The sequence below is a fragment of the Dreissena polymorpha genome, chromosome 2 (genome assembly GCF_020536995.1).
Source record: "Dreissena polymorpha isolate Duluth1 chromosome 2, UMN_Dpol_1.0, whole genome shotgun sequence".
NCBI lineage: Eukaryota > Metazoa > Mollusca > Bivalvia > Myida > Dreissenidae > Dreissena > Dreissena polymorpha.
The window spans coordinates 91,289,395-91,309,768 of record NC_068356.1 but is presented as its reverse complement, the minus strand read 5'-3'; the positions used below and the strand labels follow the sequence as shown (position 1 = coordinate 91,309,768).

Here is a 20,374-nt window from a genome sequence, read left to right as displayed (position 1 = left end):
CTAAGAGAGACTATGCTTGCCTCCGGTTGGACATCAATGTCAGATGGCTTTCATGATCGCATGGCGGACACTTTTGGGAAGAATCGACAAGGCTACATATATTGATTCATAATCGAGTCTCGCTTTCGGAAAACCGGACTAACCGCATTTGCGCTAAACGCGTCCCTGATACGCGGCAAATTTGGACAACACTTTCCGCTCCTATGTTAGTGTTTGTTCAAAGGAATTCTTTCTTAGCGGAAATAGAGTTTTGGAATAAAGTATCGTCCTTGACTAGACTAAGCGGACTACACCGGCTAATCTGGGACCGCACTTAAAGCACATACATTAAGCTCCGTTTTCTAAGAGCGAGTCATATCTGAAGTGCGTACAATCATGATATTTCTGAGGTTTAAAGCTCCTGCATTTTTAGTGTATGATGGTTTTCGGTGGTTTTAATAATGAAAAAAGCTAAAAGAATGTGTTTCGAAAATTTCAAATACATTTGTATTGATTTTTACACTTAAATATCGTTTCGAGTTTGTCAAGAATGACTTCAGTTAAGACTGTTGTAAGTAGCACAGCGTATATAGAGCCATTGAAAGGACCGTGGCGCAAAACCGCAAATAACGATCATTTTGCTAGGCTTCTAGTTTGCCAACTTTTATATTTATAGTTTCATTAACACTATTTCGTTTTATATTAAAATCTTGTATCAATCTTGCTCAGATATCACGCACAGCTTGAGGTTGTTACGGGAACCAGATAAAACCGAACACGGCGCGTGGTGTGTTCATATTATCTTCCGTAAAGACCGGACCCGAAAATTAATATCCTTACCACATCTATTTGATACACGTACAATAGAAATTTATTTATGCATGTCAATAGTTTCGTTTAAATCTGGTAGTGGTATCTGTATTTTTACGAATACTAAACAATGTGCTCCTTTTGTTCACCATGTTTAATGACAATTCTAGGACGAGTGTGAAATAAAATATTGTTTCACATCATTGTTGTATTTTATTTATATGCTCTTATTATATTATAATATAAAGGTATTTGCGGTGTTTAATATACATATTTCAATTCCTACTGTAATTCTTTCCATCAATAACAAGCAGAAAGATAAAAATAGTACAACAAATGTAATAGCCATTCGATGTAAAGTGACCAATGTAATGACGACGTTAAACATACGCAACTCAACTTTAGTTCTGATCATTTAATGTGACCATGAATAAAATAACTTACAACATAAACTGACAGCGTTTTTGAAGCATTTAATGACTAATAAGCAATTAATTGTAGACCATATATTAATTTTCATATGATAAATGTTTCATATCACGCTTCAAGACGCTTCTCGATTCTTTTGCGCAATATTTTCATTACTCATACATGCATGTACACGAAATCAGTTTAAAAATAGGCTTTACAGTCATTGCGGATATCTATTCGACAAAACCCAGCGTAGGAAATACCAAATTGTATCGAAAGATAACGCTAGTTTAAACTTTTGTATTGCGTTTATTTATAACTATTTACAGGTTCACAATAATAGTAACGGTTTCGATCCAATGAGCAGATCTCGTTTTGAACATAACGCATGCGCAGTACAGTGTTTACAGTTTAACCGGCGTTATAGTGAGTCCGACTGCTGGTCGATATTCATTTATCGAAGCTGCAGGAAAATGGAAGGGGTATTTATCGCCGATTATATAAAAAAGAAACGCCGTCGAAAGGTAAGACTGTTTTTATTACATTACTATTTATTCAGTGAACGTATATGCACAGTTGTATCGCATGACATAACGTAAATGCTTTTCAATTTTAACTTTAAAATATCCACGTTATTTCGCAATAGGCGATACTTCGTTTTCTCGGTTGCGATGTTACTGCGCATGTTATTGATATCCCTCATTCTGTGTGTTTTATCTCTGTAACCTCTGTCCGCTTACTTTGGTTGAAGGCCAAGACAGTAATTTGTAAACAAAAAAAATCTACAGTGAACGTCTGTACTTTTAATTCAAACGAAAGCCAACATAAATGAGTATAAACGTTGTTTATTACATTAATGATTGTTTTTAATGGTATTGATTGCGCAGTTTCTCTTAACACAGATACAGATTGCAAATTTATCTACTTGTATGCAGGCTGCAACTGCAGTTGCAACCAACTGTCTTTCCGGATCCTTGATGTGAATACAATGAGCCACTTGAAATTATTTACGTATTAACATCCGTATGTGCATTCTTCTACTTATATACATATATGCGCTAGGCATTTATATACATCGCTTTCTTTGAAACTTAAATAAGACAACTGTTACCACAGACCGCAAGTTTACGTCATCCGGTATAGGCTTTGCTAAGCAGGCTGAAAAGTACATTTGTAAATGCTAACATGCCGACAGGAAACTTATCAATGATAGGGAAAGTCGGTTAAAACGCTAGTAAATGTATAGCGTTTCGATGTGTTGCCTCGCTCTAGGAAAACAGGGTTTAATGCATGTGCGTCAAGTGTCATCCCGGATTAGCCTGTGCAATCCCTACAGGCTTTTCAGGGACACTTTCAGCCTAAACTGGACTTTTGCTAAGAAGAGTCTTCATTTAAACCAAAAATATATTATAAGCCGAAAGTGTCGTCCCTGATGGGCCTGTGCGGACTGCACAGGCTAATCTGGGACGACACTTTACGCACACGCATTAAACCAAGTTGTCCCGGAGTGAGACTCGTATGTATGGTGAAGAATGCGTCTTCAGATTCATTCGTAAACGGATTATGACTATTACCTTTAAAAACATAAATTTAGCTATGTAGTTCTTTCTGTCCCGAATGTCGTCCGGCCGTTGTGATTTCTACATGCGTTTTTTATGTAATGTCCATATGATAATATGACTAACCCATAGTATACATGTGTACCCAACATGAAACTAACTTGTCATTCTACTTCAATTTTGTCTTTAGCGAAATCTTTCTATAAAAACGCTCGTGTAAGTGTGTATGTCGGCTTAGTTTTGCTCATAATATATATATATATATAACAATACTGATGTAGTGCACTGTTTAAACCTCTTCGTTTTGATAATAGCAACGACATGAATTTACAATGTAAAACATTGATAAACGTACTGAACATGTGACGCATGCGGCATAAGCAAGCTGAAATCGATATTTATTTATTGGTCGATGTCGGTATAGTTACACACCGGTACATGTTGCTTAATTATCGTGCTACAATCGACTGCTGATATACGTGTTGACCGTTTCCAGCGTTACTGAACGTTTGAACTATAACATACTCGTGTCATGATGCACTTTGTATAAATGATTATATGGTCTGACGAGTTCGGAACTAATCTCGTATTTTACCGTGACGTTTCACCACCCACCACCATACTCGAGTTGTTATTTTTCTATATTTTTGTACAAATCAAACATACCAAAATGGCAGGAAAACGTCATGAAAATATGAATGAATGAATGGAAATGACGCATTTTTTTTTACCGAATACCAGCTTTATCAGCGCGATTCTGAAATAAAGCCCATTTGTCTTTTTCGACATTGAACGGCTGATGAAGGGATAAACATAAATAATGATTTGTTAAGCTTAACTTCTATACCATTAACCACATCGTACAGTGCATGATTGTTCTGTCTATTATTATGCCAGTTTCTAAGCATTGCCGATTGAAATGTAATAACATCTTCGTAATCTCTATTTATACATTAACACTTTCATGTAAAACTGAAATCGACCTGTTCCTTTTACTTAGCATTCGTTTCTTCATACGTATTTGCAGCGTATGAAGAAACGTATAATTAGGTCGTAAAAAATTTGACATAAGATTGTAAAAGGCACCACACCTCCTGTTATTTGCGTAGCATAAATTTCATGAGAACTAATCTATGTCACCGTGTTTTCATCTCACTACGGTGATCAATCGGGAATCCTCGGACAATTCCGCCATAAGGGCGATCGTCGACGGTGTGGTGTAGCCCACTGTCCGAAGCGTTCAGTTTGTACGGTGATCGCAAACTTGTCCTCGAATTCACCTCTCAACTGCGTCATACTATGAGATGTGACTCTAAGAATAGACGTGATAGGTATGATATTATAGCCTCAAAATGACGTGAAAAGGTGAATACAAGCTAACATTACATGACTGCCATGTCGATGGTATATAACACACTAATGTATTGAGAGTAAATCAGAAAAACACGATAATGAAACAAGACGAACGACTTCTTCTACGAATTAAATTAGCGTGTATATTGGCGATCTAAGGAACAGTTCTGAATTAATAGTTAATTCTAAAAGTTAAAGTAGATTTTGCATTTCTTTTTTTTAAATTAACTCCCTTGCATTTATAAGATGTATAAAGGAAACTAGGCATGGCTATATTACGCGTGATCATTAAGTTTGCTTGTGTTTCTAAATATATACATGATTTATTAAACAGTCCATTCTTCAAACGTAATTTGCCTCTATGCCATGTATAATGTAAACATATGCGAGCAGTTTTTCGACTATGAGCATTTGAAAATCGTAAACGATAGACATGCATTGAATAGTATTTCATATATTAAGACCTAACGAAAAAAAGAAACCATTCGGAGTTTTTACACTGACATTAACTCTCCCTTTCTCCGTCATTGCGCTTAAGTACGGTGCAGTATTCGAAAAACGCCAGTATGGTGAAATATGATAATGATCAGCCAACGAAAATTAGTTCAATCCGTCAAATAGACACAAACAACAAACTACAATCAGAGCTTGATGTATAGACTCTAGATAGTATGACCTTTCAGGGCCCTCAATCTATCAAATCTGCCGCCGAATTTCGGCGGCAGTCCCCCACCTGAAAAGTATACTTTTTTCCCCTTTTGGGGGGAAAAATTTCCCCTAAAAAAAAAAAAAAAAATTTTTTTTTTTTTTTTTTTTTATAGAAAGATGTGTCTCATGATTATTATATCTCAATTCTATTTTAATTTAATCTTTTCAAACATACTAAATTATGAAAAATGCAATGAATATAGTGCAAAAATGTACAAATGGAATAATGAGAGAGTAAGTAAAAAAATCCCCCAAAAAGGAAAATGCCGCGAAAATTCCCCCTCCGAAGGGCTGCGGACCCCTTCCCTCAAAGTAGTGTGAGGGCCCTGCCTTTGTATGTGTAACAAGAAATTGTTCAGAAGTAATAAAAAAACGTGCAAATGCAAATTAACATTTAAAAACGCGTCAAAATTGAAGGTGTTGATGGTCTTGAACAATAACTGTCTGTACAATGGACAAACAGAAATAATTAATCCGCGTTCTGGGTAAACAGGGCTTACTGCATGAACGTAAAGTGTCGTCCCAGATTAACGTTTAAAGTCCACACAGACTTGTCAGGTACGAAACTTTCCAATTTTATAGAAATTTTCGTTTAATGGATGTTTCTTACACACGGCAATCCAGTTTACTAATAGATGGAAACTGTCGTCCCTGATTTTCCTGTTCGGACTGCACAGGCTAATCTGGATGACGCTTTATGCACGTGTATGAAGCCCGGTTTTCACAGAACAAGGCTAATATGCGCTACAAACTCGAGAAAACTATACCGTACCCTTTGTAACATGAAACAACAATAATCATGCGTTTCTAGAGATTGATTGACATCTTCATATAGCCACGTTTCGTTTACGTATACACTAGTAACTCTAAAAAGTGATTACTTCATGTGTGTATAGAAGTGTAACGTTCAACTTTGTCATGTGATGTTCAGAACATTAAAGGTTATATAAAGCAGAACATTTGGCATTTTACAAAAACTCAAAATGTGTTAATTGTCCCTCTACGTATTATTGAATGAATGGTGTAAAAATGTATCGATCAATTTACATGTAAAATACCTGAGGGTAAATAAATTAATGTGATTTATCGGCATGTTTGTGGCTCATTTATACAAGGTTACAAACTTTGACAGATTTTAGCTCGTTCGCTTAATTTGTTAATTAAATGCGGGCTGGGAGTGGTGGAGCATTTCGTTGCTGTTAACTTTTGACGATACCATTACATTGGACGTTCCGTTGACGTGAATCGACTTTTTCGTACTTGATTTATAACAAAAATAACATAAAGAACTATGTTTACAGTCAAATAAACATAGTAGACTTCTTTTACGCACAATCTCACAAACGTATCACACACTTTAGCATGTATATCCCCGTTGTTTATCTCGACACATGTTCTTGTAATACGTATTATCACGGACATATTATGAAATGAGTTTAAACACTTTCCCACTCAGAAGCGAAATGAAAATGGCTATGTACAAACAGCATAAAACCAGATCAGCCTGTGAGTATCTCGCGGTCTGTTCTACTTCAGGTTTTATGCAGTTTGCTGCTCATCGGTATCTAAGGGTTGGAGATGAAGACTTTACAATTTGAATTAAGTAACAAAGGTCTTAAATTAAATTTAACTTTCTAAGGGACAACACATGCGTAAAAATACGTAGTGGTAAAGGGTAAGATAAGTATCTTAGTGGTAAAGTGTTAAATGAGTCTCGCTCTGGGAAAAAAAGGGCTTAATACATGTTCGTAGAGTGTCGTCCCAGATTAACCACTGCAGTTTGTACAGGCTAATCGGGAATACACTTTCCGCCTTAACTGGATTTTCGTTATGCAGTTACTTCATTAAAACATTGTTTCTGAAAAAAAAACCGGAACGGATCGTCCCAGATAATCCTTTTCGGACTGCCCAAGCTAATCATAAACGACAATTTACGCACATGCATTAACCCTTTGCATGCTGGGAAATTAATCGTCTGCTAAAATGTCGTCTGCTCAATTTCTAAAATTAGCATTTTCTTTGATTATTTTCAAAGAATACTATCCGAATAGCAAACAGTTTGGATCCTGATGAGACGCCACATTCTGTGGCGTCTCATCAGGATCCAAACTGTGTGCAAAAACCTTCAAAATTCGGTTCCCGCACTGAAGTTAAGCCCTGTTTTTCCGAAGTGACGCTCAAATCTTATAATGAACACGGCTGTGTTTTTGAATTTTGTGATCATAGTGTTAGATTTTGTAGGAGTAAGATTGTGTATAAATGTTCATTTGCAGATACCACATTAAGAACAATTAATATAAATGTTAAGATGCCGACATCGCATTAAGAGCAATTAAAGAAAATACTTTTGCTCTCTTATAAGCGCAAAAATGACGTTCAAGTATGCATAATATTACAACCATTGATATCACTTTGTTTATTTTCAGGGGAATACGGAATACTTGGTGAAATGGAAAGACTACTCCACGCGGTAAGTGCATTATGAACGGCTGTTACGGATTTGATAATACTATTAATGCTAAACGAACGTATATCTGCCTCAATACTTTTACCAAAATGCTTTCTTTTGCCTCACACAACCGCCTTTACAATTTATGCATGTCAGATTATTATTACGTACATGTTGATGGATGACTTAACCTTTTCAAAAACATCGTTATCGTTTATGTAACCGGACTAACAAGAGCAGTGGAGTTTGACGTATCGACAATAAAACGTGCTCTTAGTGTTCGCTAGTTAAAGGGGAAAGTTGATTGAACGCCGTTCACTTGGCCGTTAACTCTTTCAGTGCTGGAACCGAATTTTGAAGGCTTTTGCAAACAGTTTGGATCCAGATGAGACGCCACAAAACGTGGCGTCTCATCAGGATCCAAATTGTTTGCTTTTCTGATAGTATTTTTTGAAAAAAATCGAAGAAAATGCTAATTTTAGAAATTCAGCAGACGATATTTTAGCAGACGACAAATTTCCCAGCATGCAACGGGTTAAAGTCACGAACTCATATCGAGGTTCATGAATGTACGTATCCAGTGCTGGATTGTTCAAAGTGTGGTGGTCTTTTTTCCTGTGAGTTTCTTGCGAATATCCGACTGTTAAATGGGCACTCCGTCCGATGTAGCATCTTGTCTCATTCGCCGTTTAGAGAACAATTTTGCTCTTTATTACAATTTCATACAGTTTAATGGGCAACACGGCGTCCATTTTGTCGTCTATGGAGGCACAGTTTATTCGAATACTCTTATTTGGATTAAGGGGCTGGTTGTATAGGGTATATTCCATGCAGTTAAAATACCCGTCAGCATTCTGGGTGCGATATATCGATATTTTCAACGTTATGTTGCTAAATGTGCATTGTTAAACAAGTCGTAAAATATTTTGCTTTACAGAATATGCGTTGCTATTGTTGTGATTTTTTTTTACAATTGTTAAAAGCAAGCAATCGTTGCTCGTCTAGTGAGTGATTCCATTGGATGTGATAGTATTGTAACGTTTCGTTGAATTTGCATTTAGTTCTGTATCATTCCTCGGAATATTAAGATTTTCAAAAATACAATTAAAACAAAACAGCGTTTTGTTTGGTGAAACTAATTGAACAATACACAGGCCTGTATCCGGATAATGCTATCGCAGTTTTAAATGGCGGACATAGAGGTTCACTTTGCAACTGAGCGTTGCAGTGGGAAAACCGGGCTTAATGCGTGTGCGTAAAGTATAGTCCCAGATTTACCTGTTCAGTCAGTACAGGCCAATCAGGGACGACACTTTCCGCCTAAACTTGATTTTCGGTAAGGAGGGACATCCTTGAAACTAAAAATACCATAAAAGCGGAAAGTGTCGTCCCTGATAAGCCTGTGCAGACTGCACAGGCTAATCTGGGACGACACTTTACGCACATGCATTAAGCCCAGTTTTTTTCAAAACGCGACTCAATTGAGCGTCGCTGTGGGAAAACCGGGCTTAAGGCATGTGCGTAAAGTATTGTCCCAGATTTACCTGTGCAGTATAGCGAATCAACAAACAACAGAATTGTATAGTTATTAAACCAACGATTTTTTCAAATACGTGAAATAAATGTTTGGCCTTGTGACTATGTTTCCGTAAAAATATCATATATTGCCTGATGTTATTTCATATCCGTTGAAACAAATACTTATTTGATCAATGGGTACAGATTTTACAGCAAAATCACTTATGATTTTACAGCAAAACACCCATTCAAAGGATAAACCAACTGCCTTAATCTGGGAACATAGCTTGATATAGAATAGCATGCTTTTAACTTTTATGATTTTGTTTTTCAATACATGTACGTAAACTAGTTCGACCAGGTACAGTCGACCTCATCGAGTATGTATTGAAATGTCGCACGAACAAACATTAATGCAAACAATATAAAGGTCCGTAAAATATATGACCGAGAAAAACGATTTCTTCGTCAAACAGATGACTTAGTTGTGATCGAGTTACACAATTTATTATTTTCGAACACGATACTGTTATACGCGGTAGCACAAAGCGGACATGGAATACATTTTATTAATTTTATTAAAGGGATCTTTTCACGGTTTGGTAAATTGACAAAATTGAAAAAAGTTGTTTCAGATTTGCAAATTTTCGGTTTAGTTAGGATATTTGTGAGGAAAAAGTATGACTGCACATTTGCCATGGTCTAATATAGCCATTATATGCATCTTTTGACGATTTAAAAACCTAAAAATTATAACGCGCTGCAACGCGAAACGATTGAATAATTTGGAGAGTTCTGTTGTTGGCGTTTAAATTTGTGAAACTACGAAGATTGCTTATATAAGGTATAAAATACGCATCTTATGTGTGCTTGGCAGGATAGCTCAGTTGACTATTGCGCTTTTACTTCAGGATTCCGGGGGCCACTGGTTCGAGCCCCACTGCGGGCTACTTTTTTCCTTTTTTAAAATTTTATTTTTGATTTTTAACTGGAGCTTTTAAAATTTAATGTTTACCATTATCAATATAAAGCATTTAATGACAAACTTCAAAACACGCCAAAATCTGTGAAAAGGCCCCTTTAAGATGTATTAAATGTACGATAAAGCGGACTATAAAAGCTTAGTCACTATAGTTTTGTGTTGCTTTTACGCTGAATACTTTAGATAAACATGTTTTCCACAAATGATTTCTTAGTTAACGTTACTGGAAGATAAGTGTCTTCTCAGAATGATGTTCGTAATTATGTCCTTATTTAGAGACACTCGCACTAGATCTAACGTAAACCATTTGTTTGATAAACCAATCTTGTAAAATACGCCACATTTTTCTTCTGGAAAGATTGCATTCGTCGAATCGCTACTAAAACTTCGTTGATTACGCATTTAGAAACAGTATTAGATAAGTGTTAATCGACATTTGAAGGGGCGTTAAGCTAAAACTTGCATAAAGTCATTATTCATTTCATCGTTAGTATTATTATTGTCCCCTACCGGTTTCACCGGAGGGGATTTATGGTTTGCGCTCTGTATGTCTGTCAGTCAGTCACACTTTTCTGGATGCTGCGATAACTTTAAAAGTTCTTAATATTTTTTCATGAAACTTGAAACATTGATAGATGGCAATATGGACATGATGCACGTCATTTAATTTTGTTCATACGTCAAAAATGCTGGTTGCTATGGCAACAAATATATTAAATAAATCTTACAATAGTGGAATTTCTGACAATGGTGGAGCCGGTACGGGACAATATTGCTTGGCAATAGTCTTGTTATTATTATTATTTTTATTATTATTATTATTATTATTATTAATATTATTATTATTATGATTATTATTATTATTATCATTATTTAGTTAAACGAAGCGAAACGGGATCACAAGAACGTACAAATGCATCTTGTTTATGCAACATTTCTTTGCAGATTTGTGCCTTACGTTTATACGCACATTGCATGCTTGTTATCCCCCGCCAGTGGCGGAGGGATATTGTTTTGGCGTTGTCCGTCCGGCTGTCCGTCCGTCCGGCACTTTTGTGTCCGGTGCCATATCTTGGAAGTGCTTTGGCGGATTTCATTGAAACTTCGTATGAGTATATATATATCCATAAGAGGATGATGCACGCCAAATGGCATTGTACACCATCTGTTAAAAACAGAGTTATGGCCCTTTGTATCTTGAAAAAATGTTTTTTACTATAGGCACTTTTGTGTCCGGAGCCATATCTTGGAAGTGCTTTGGCGTATTTCATTGAAACTTCGTAAGAGTATATATATGGATAAGAGGATAATGCACGCCAGATGGCATTGTACACCATCTGTTAAACACGGAGTTATGGCCCTTTGTATCTTGAAAAAATGCTTGTTTTAGTGTCAAATATAATACTCTTGTGTCCAGAAGCATATAGGCGGGGGATATCAATTCAACGAATTTGCTTGTTTATTATATAGCCATGCAGGATTTAGGAAGCGATTGCGTATATAAATAACTTACATAATTGTTTATAACAAAATGAAAAACAATCCGACACCACCATTAAACGTTATCTCACAATAAGCTTAAAAGTGTTTACCATGAAATCCAGCTTATGACTTTTATCGAATGAAATACTGCTGAAAACATTTCTTATTAAGTTTCATCCTTGTATCGGAAGATGATGGAACCTGTAAGCGTTGTTTTCCTTATGCTTCGTCTTAAAATAGCAACTTATTTTGCAGCAACACTGTGAGCAGACTCTTATAGTTCAATTTTCTTTTACATATTTTCGGTATTTTTGTTATACGTAAGACATCGCTGATAGTCAGTCAGAAATGTGACGCATATCGCCTGATAGTGAGTAATTGATCGGGAAAGCTCTCGCGAAATAGAAACATATCTGGCAATTCCTAAGGAATCTTTGAATGGACATTATTCAATATTTATGTGAACAACCATTAGCGGAAAGGTCATCCGTAGTGTTTCTAGGTGATGACGGAACTATACATAATTGATAGGTGTTAGCGACACACCCATCAATAAATCAACTTTTGTGAATGAATGCCGTATATGACGTATGTACGCGATATTGAATTTCGTGCAAAAACACCAATTTTCATTATATCCGGTCAAAAGCTTCCGATAAATGTTAAGGCATTGCGTCAATGTCCATCCCTCTGTCTTTAGGCGATTTGTTTACCGCAACTCATCACCGTTGGCCGACTAATACTTTTCATTTTTCCTTTTCCGATCTCATCGTTTTGTTTGCTACAAATAAATATGTTGCCGATCAAAAATGTCTCAATCAACTAAAACGAATGGCGTATTCATCCTTTCGTTTGAACTTCATTGCATATTTGATTATCGCTGAAAGAAGCAAATTAATGAAACTAAGCAGTCCTGCAACTTTCTCATTATGATAGTCAGTGATACAATGCCATCAATATGTGTCGGTCAAGTTGACTCACGGTCACTTTACATGTAATCGATTCATCCCCATGCAAATAAAGGCATAGTTAAATACGTTAATTACTTTAAATTAGTGCAATATTTACGGAACAAGACCCAGTATATCATTACATGATATAGAAACATGGCGGGTTTTTTAAGGTTCTTCCGGAAAACCCCGAATCAAAGGACCAGCAAACTGTAACTATTTCATAACAACGCACAATTAAAATATTTATAAAAAAAACTCGGACAAAACATTAATTCCGCGATCGAAGAACAATACCGTCAATATAAATTTCAGATCAATACGATAAGGTCAATAGTTCGCGCTGAATGAACTCTTGCAAACAATGTCTGCTCGGGCCAATCGATAGCCCGTTGTAGTAAACAACTTGTTTACCGAACCAGAGGGCATGCCCGTATATTTGACCTAAGATATCAACACCGAAATGTGTCAGTGTGTCGGAGATGTTTACTGTCAAAACCATTGACGTAATATGTCCTTTCTAAGATATTGTATTCGGGTATATGTTTCTTTAATAGTTAATCAAGACGACAATTAGCGAGCTAAATCATTTTTAACCCATTTATGTCTAGCGTCTAGAAAAAGGCATTGGCAAACAGCGTAGACCCAGATGAGACGCCGCATGATGCGGTGTAAGAAATATTCTAAATATAGAAATAAATATACAAGACATCCATGAATTTGAAAATAAATTGATCCAATTTAGAAGGATGGTAGAATCCACTAGTCATAAATGTGTTAATATTTCGCGATCGATTTGAGTTTCTGTAGTTTACCACGAGAATTATGTTGAGGGCGTAGCTTTTATCAGTATGTGGCATGTTCGAACGTATTCAGAATTGGGTTTCAGTATATGTTGATGAAACGAAAAGCAAAACAAAATAAACCACACGAGTTTCTGTTATTGGCTTTTACAATGAGAGGCTCACCATTTGACCTGTAACATATGGCATCTAAACATGTTTAGGTTCATTGAGAGGGAACTCTATCTTCCGACCTTGACAGGTTGTTCTATTTCATCAACGATACTCACAGCTCTCTGATCAAACGCTTTGTTAAGCACATATCCGTTACGTTTGATACATAATACCCATTATGTTGATAATATTGTAGCAGTGATTTTAGCCCATACATAGTCCTGGGTGACAAAGAACGGGCATAAACATTTTTTTTAATGAACTCAACGACCTTTTGTGTGGTTAACAACACTAAGGCCGTGCGCCAATAGGCTTACACTTCCGGTGCCCGCTTTATTGACGTAGGGTACCTTTAAGCAAACAAAAGTACATCTTACCCGCGTTCTTGCAAAACGGGGCCTAATCCACGTGCCTATTGTTGTCCAAAATTAGCCAATGCAGGCCGCAGAGACTAATCAGGGACGACACTTTCAACCGTTATGGTATTTTTCTTTGAAAGATAGTCCCTTCTTTCGGAAGTCAATTTAGGGCGGAAAGTGTCATCAAGATAAACCAGTGCGGACTGCACCGACTCGTCTCGGAGGCGACCTGACGCACGTGCATTTTAAAACGAAACTATCGCCATAGGTATCGGTTTAATGACGACATTCGGATTATTTCTACAATCTGATATTGTCTTTGAAGTAAAACCTATTTATAACAATGAATGAAGGGTGTTACAAATAATTGATGCAATCGTGGTAGACGCCTTAAAATAATTGACGTGCTGTGGGTTTTACAATCCATCCGTGAATCTTCATGCATATAATGTAGCGATAATATAATATTTGTTCAAACGCTCTAAAGGTCAGATTACCATCTGAAATCGTTCAATCGCTCGCTTTTGCAGTAAGGGTTGGCTTGTTTTCGACTGCTTTGACGTCATACCAGATCAAGATCTTTCCAAATAGTGCACAGGAAAAGGTTTCACATACAAATTATCGTCACTTCTGTCAGAATAAATAACGACAACTTTTCCCAATAGATTCGGATTTCATTTACAGGCGATGCGAGTCATCGTAAGCAATTGGAAATGATTCATGTTTTCGTGACTTATATTGCATTATAATACTCGGAAACACGTTAGACTCGGCGGGTAATTCCTATACATAAACCAATTTTACAATCCACTTGTAAATTTATTTGTGATCTTTATAAATACCCGTTTATTTCATCTCACTTACATACATCAACTTTGTTTATTGGAAACAAGACGGGTAATTCCTGTAAATAAACTTATTTAACAATTCAGTTGTACTTTTTGGGTTGATTTTGATAAAAGCGTGTTGTTATAAAAAAGCGTCATCTAATTTATATACATTTAAATGATTGTTGTTTAGTAGTTGATGAACCATACTAACGCAAAACCTATTTCCAATTCATATTTGCCCTGACAACGTGTTATCTATTACGTAATAAATAAATAAATAAATATAAAAACGTATGAAAAACAATAAATGTTATCAGCGAATTCGGTTTACTAGCTTGAACATAGGTTTATCATTACGTGCGGCGAATATCTGGAGCAGATTTCCAAATGTCATCACGCAGGTTTCCAATCGTATCCGAACTTGTCCCGAAATTAGTGTCCTTGTTGTAACTCTGGCATATCTAAAATCGTGCGAACAGGGCGGAAACTTGGATTTCAATAGTGACGATGATCCTACAAGATGTTTATGTTGAGAAGCTCATTGTGTTATTCATAAAGGTTAACGGGTGGATACATGCTAATGTGTTTTGTAGACGATTATTGTTCGGGGCCTAATAAATAACGAATAAATGTAGGTCCTTGGGCGAAACCCATTTCAGATCGTTTATCCTCGATGTATTTACTGCTTTAAGGAAAAGATCATATTTATGTTGTTTATGGCTTCTTGCTTTAAGATAGATTAAACTTATTAAAAGGTTATCGTTACGTGTGTTGTTGTAGGTGTGTACATGCGTGTGGTGCTGAACAACTCTTAAGAAATCTTTGATGGAATCTTTGATATACATGTATAGATTGTTTATTGACAACAAACACCTTCTGAAACATTCTGCTACAAACTGATGCTTCTATAATTAATAATAAATATCATGATTTCGCGTCAATACAATCGACGTGTCTTGTTTTGTATCGATGATGTGGAGTTGTATCGATGGTGTTTTATTTACGCAGGTTACGGCATTAACCGATATTACGAAAGCAATTTATATTTTATGGCACGCGCTATAACGATAAACAGTTAATTATTAATTTAAAATTGACTGCTGCATCAGTCGTCGCTGAGAGAAAAAATAATTGCAGAGTAAAATAGCTCCACAGTTAATTATCAACGATATTCTTAATAACAGATGGTGTTCATAAACAACTGTTATTTGGCGGGAGAGTTCTAACAAAGACGGGCTTCCATAAAATCGATCTGGATTGGAAATTCCGGCACGGGGACGACGTTATTTGATATTGGTGATATTAAATTGTGTGCATTCTCGTTAAAAAAGGCGCGTGTTCAGTCAGAAATTCCAGAACATTCTCTCCAAAGTGCCTTTGTCTTGTGTTAGGCCCCTTTACGAAATAAGCAGATGGTTTCATCATGGAAATTAAACGCGTCGTTTGTAAAATCTGACTGCGCGCTTTATTTTTATAACCGTGCTGTTATGCTGTTATTTTAATCATATCTGATATTAATTGTTAATAAAACAATACGCGCTGAAATGACAGCTGTTCGAACTCGTATTACAACAATCAATTCCCAAACAGTTGAATTAAAAAATGCGTCAAAGCGTAGACGAATGGGGACACACGCTTTATAAATGTACAAGTTACAATCTTTTCATCTTTATCGAGACCCATAGATAATATTCATGCATAAATCTGCTTTATCGGAAATTCGTAATGAAATTATTTTGGTCGTTGGTTCATTCCAAATAAAGGTCGTATGTTTTTTGTTTTTCTAAAAAAGGGAGTCCAATCAATTAAGAATTTAACAACTTAACATAGAGCATAACATGCAGGTAACTACCGCATCGTTATGTATAATATCAGTTTAGGCCTTGAATAAAACAAGGCTCGCCGATTTTTTTTTAATTCGTGCCGAGCCTGATTTATTATAACACGATAGGGCAGTAACAAATGATTTTTTGTTCAACATACCTCTACGTCCCCATGTTAAAAGAAATTCGCTGCATTTTTATGTCGTTTTCTTTAAGAAGTTTACCCCCTTGTCTCGAACTGATCTATATCGTTCACACATTAACTTGCCGTTTTGTTCAAGTGCTGGTTCTCTCACATAAGTTGACCGAATATTTCGACTCTGTCGTAAGTGTGACTGTGTACCATTATTATTGCAAATTTATTCGAAACATTAAAATACATGAAGAAAAATACATCCGCAAAACACTGTGATTATCTGAAGTCCTGAATAATATGTTTTACCATGTAACACGGCAAAAAACAGCGTGATTCTAAGAACGTAAGACTTGATGTAAACATTGTTGTGTTTTTGTTAAAGGTCACAGTCAGGTCCCTTAAAAAGATAAAATGAGAGTTCCTTTACATTTATTGTTCTGATGGCGATTCTATGGAATAATATATCAAATGATGGCGATTCTATGGAATAATATAGCCCTTAAAGTTTAAGTTCCGTAGGCTTACTTCAATTAAATGATTTATTCGCCTTAATAAATGAAACTACCGGAGTGTATGAGCGAGCAAATATTATTTATTTGAACCTTATTTTCCTGTTGGCTTTACATATAATTTCTATTTAATAGAAGACGGTGAGTTTTAAACATGCCTTTGGTGTAAAAATTTGTATATATGCACGTACAATCATACTTGATCGTGCTGAGTCGGAAGTGACTTGTAACACCCACTTGTTTACAACAAAACCCGCTTAAAGTGCTTTTCGAGGAATTAACGACCTTCCGTCGAAAAGTATGTCACGGTTAGTAACTGCGTTGAATATACTGATTGCATAATGGGTAGCGACGTTGTTATACCCCACAGAGGGAAAGCCATGGAAATAAACAACAACTGCACCAATGATCATAATGCTAGGATAAACAATAAACAGTGTATCCAAACAATAAACAGTGTATCCAAACAATAAACAGTGTATCTAACTAGTGATCGACCTAAAACACTCGATTGAATCATTCGCTTTTTGTTAGTGTTCAATTATTGACTAGCCGGTCTTGCTCGATTTTCCAAATGATAATTGATTTATTTAATCAATTATATATACTTAATAAGTTTAATCGGAAAACAGTTTTAAGTACTAGTTAACGCATAGCTATAGGTAACATTAAACATATGTTACGTTGAATGACAATAACACAAACAAAAACAACGCTATTCCCTGAAAGTAAATTTCATTTGCTCTCATATACGCTACATAAAAGCTCAAATGTGTTGCCAACAGATACTGATCAAGTTAACTGTACTTAATCCAGTAAAGTGCACAGGGCAAATATTATCGTGGTGCCCTACGTCTATTTGCCATATATATACATTTCAGCCTTTTCAGAAAGAGTTAACTAGTCGCGTAGCTTTGTCAACTTAACTTGATTCATTAATTATCTTTACGCAAGTGTGTTAAATTATCTGTCACCAACCTAGAGGCTAGATCCTTAGATATGGCGTTTGATATAATACGTATTTATGACATAATAATCCGCGTTTTGGGAAAACTGGCCTTAATGCATGTGCGTAAAGTGTCGTCCCAAAATGGCATGTGCAGTCCGCACATGCTAATCAATAATGATTCCGCTTTTATTTAATTTTTTGTTTAAAGGAGGTCTTTAAAAAATCAGCGTAAGTAGAAAGCATTGTCCTCGATTAGCCTGTGCGGGCTTCACGACACTTTACGTACACGCCAGAATTGGGAAATTCCTTGTTTTTGCGTTTGTGCTTTAAGATGTTTTTGTTTTCATTTCCAATAATGACGAAATTTCTCAATCTTAATATATGTGTAAGAGTTTTTAACTTTATACGATCGTTTATATTTTAATTACGAATGGTTATGAAAAGCGTGTCTAGTTTGGTTTTATACCTGATGATACAACAACTTACAACTGTTGATGATAAAATGCAATACGAAGAAAGCTTGAAGGCAAGCGAAATGCATAAAGTAAAACAGAAAACGTGTACATTACAAAAAAAATGTTTACATGATGTCTTTAAATTAAATAACAACAAAAACCATGTATCAACGACTGCGCAGTTGGAATAACAGGACAAACAACGAATACTAATGACAGCTGCATGTGACAACATGTTATTTAGGGGCCCAATGGCAGAACGGGTTTAGTTAAAAATATAACAATGACCATTAAATTATACGCTACGCGCACATTGCACTCTTTTATCCGATGAGCATGCAGTTTAAGTTAAAGCGCCGTTGACGTTGAAGACAGCGCGGTGTGTGCGTATTTTATAATACGACTGTGAGTGCTGACTGAACGGTTTTTAAATGCATAATTTATTTTAATAGGTATCGTTTGCTGTTATTGTTTTCAGAACGAAAGAATAATCAGTGCGTTAAATATAAATGAATTGCTTATGACGAGCACATGGCGTCGGCAATCGCGTATGTATCATTACTTTTGCACGTATTGATAGAAATAGTAAATAAGGATTGATTTATTTTCAAGTTATACTTAGTGAAACAGCGACATAAATGGACTGTTAGTAAAACATGTCGAACACATTATGAAATTTAAGTCGTATATTTATATCCATCATCGTCCCTGCTTAACTGATGGGCATTATATAGCACTTAAACGGTGAACTATTATCTAAGAGTACTTATACAACAACGGGATCGACACACTGAAATCTATAATCGCAATAAGCTCCTCATGACCTATGACATTTGCGTTAATGTATCAATCGATAGCGGAGATAAAGCATCATCGACGTACGCACAAATGTCGTAACGTGTGCTATCTGGTAGCAAAAACATAGAGCTGTGCTTAGTCAGTTAGTGCATGTGCACAACATGTCGTACCAGATAAGCCTGTTAATTAAGCCCCGTTCTCTCGCGCGCTGAAATTACTAAAACGCTTATGTTTTCACAATAAAAGAGACGCCAATCGTACTCTCTCTAAACCTTTCTCATAATAAATATTAATATAATAATATTTGAAAAGATGTACTGTTGAAAATAAAACACGTTGCATTTTTGAACTTCGAATGAACGTTGTGTCTGTGGGTCAACACATCCTATAACCGATGTTAAAAGAAAAGATTTGCTCGTTCTCGCATGCGTGTTGGCCCCTGATTGCTAATCTAGGCGGACATAACTCACAGACCAAACATAAAACTTCATTTCGTAACATAGCAAGTATGAAAATATCTATACCAACTTTGAAAGCTACGTTATATTATACACATGACGTATGTTCGTTCTTAAATATTCAAATGAAACGCGCTCTGCATTTGAGGAATGTATAGCCCCAGATTAGCCTGTGCACTCCGTACAGGCTTGTAAGGGATGAGTTTTTTCCGTTTCATATAATTTTCTGTTGAAATCGACTCGTCGCTGAAAGTGTCGTCCCTAACTAGCCTGTGCGGACTTCACAGTCTCATATAGGAAGATACTCTACGCTCGTGCATTAAGCCCGGCTTTCCCAAAGCGCGACTCAAATTTTCTCAACCGACGATCTCTGATACTTTAATATAAATGTATCTATTTTCATCGTATGATGATATAGCAGTTTTCCAAGCTCATATACAAGATATAAGCTAATAAATTCGGCCTGCATTATTTTACTTGATAATTTATAGAACTTTTAACGTTAACGCTTGGTCATTCCACAATAGAGCGCACTTGATAATGACAATATTTTTTCTCTTATAAATATAATGATGTCACCTTAAACAATATAAGCCGCATTCTCGGTATACCAGACTTAGTGCACGTTCGTAAAGTGCCGTAAGAGATTAGCCTGTGCAGCACATGCATTAAACCCCGTTTTCCCAGATCGCGGCTCAATCATACTTAATTTCTAATTGTCCGGTTTGTAATTTCTGTGAAATGTAGCACTTCCCCGTATATTTTAAAAGTAACAGTTTATTCAATATAGAATAACATATCATATTAACGTTTCACATACTGGAAAGTATCCTTATCAGTTTCTTATATCTAGCAGACTAGCAGCATAATATTTATAATATAGTAGCATTACTGCACTGA

At 36.0% G+C, this 20,374-nt stretch overlaps 1 protein-coding gene across 1 annotated transcript in view; it reads left to right on the top strand.

Moving 5' to 3' along the window:
• Positions 1–1,567: 1,567 nt before the first annotated feature.
• The window catches only part of LOC127868029 (uncharacterized), a 35,330-nt gene continuing 16,523 nt past the window's right edge, over positions 1,568–20,374 (top strand). Inside the window, exons 1-2 of the mRNA XM_052409589.1 lie at positions 1,568–1,724; positions 7,247–7,290. Of these exons, the coding sequence (XP_052265549.1) occupies positions 1,674–1,724; positions 7,247–7,290 (95 nt within the window). The 5' untranslated portion in view covers positions 1,568–1,673. The remainder of the gene's footprint in view (positions 1,725–7,246; positions 7,291–20,374) is intronic.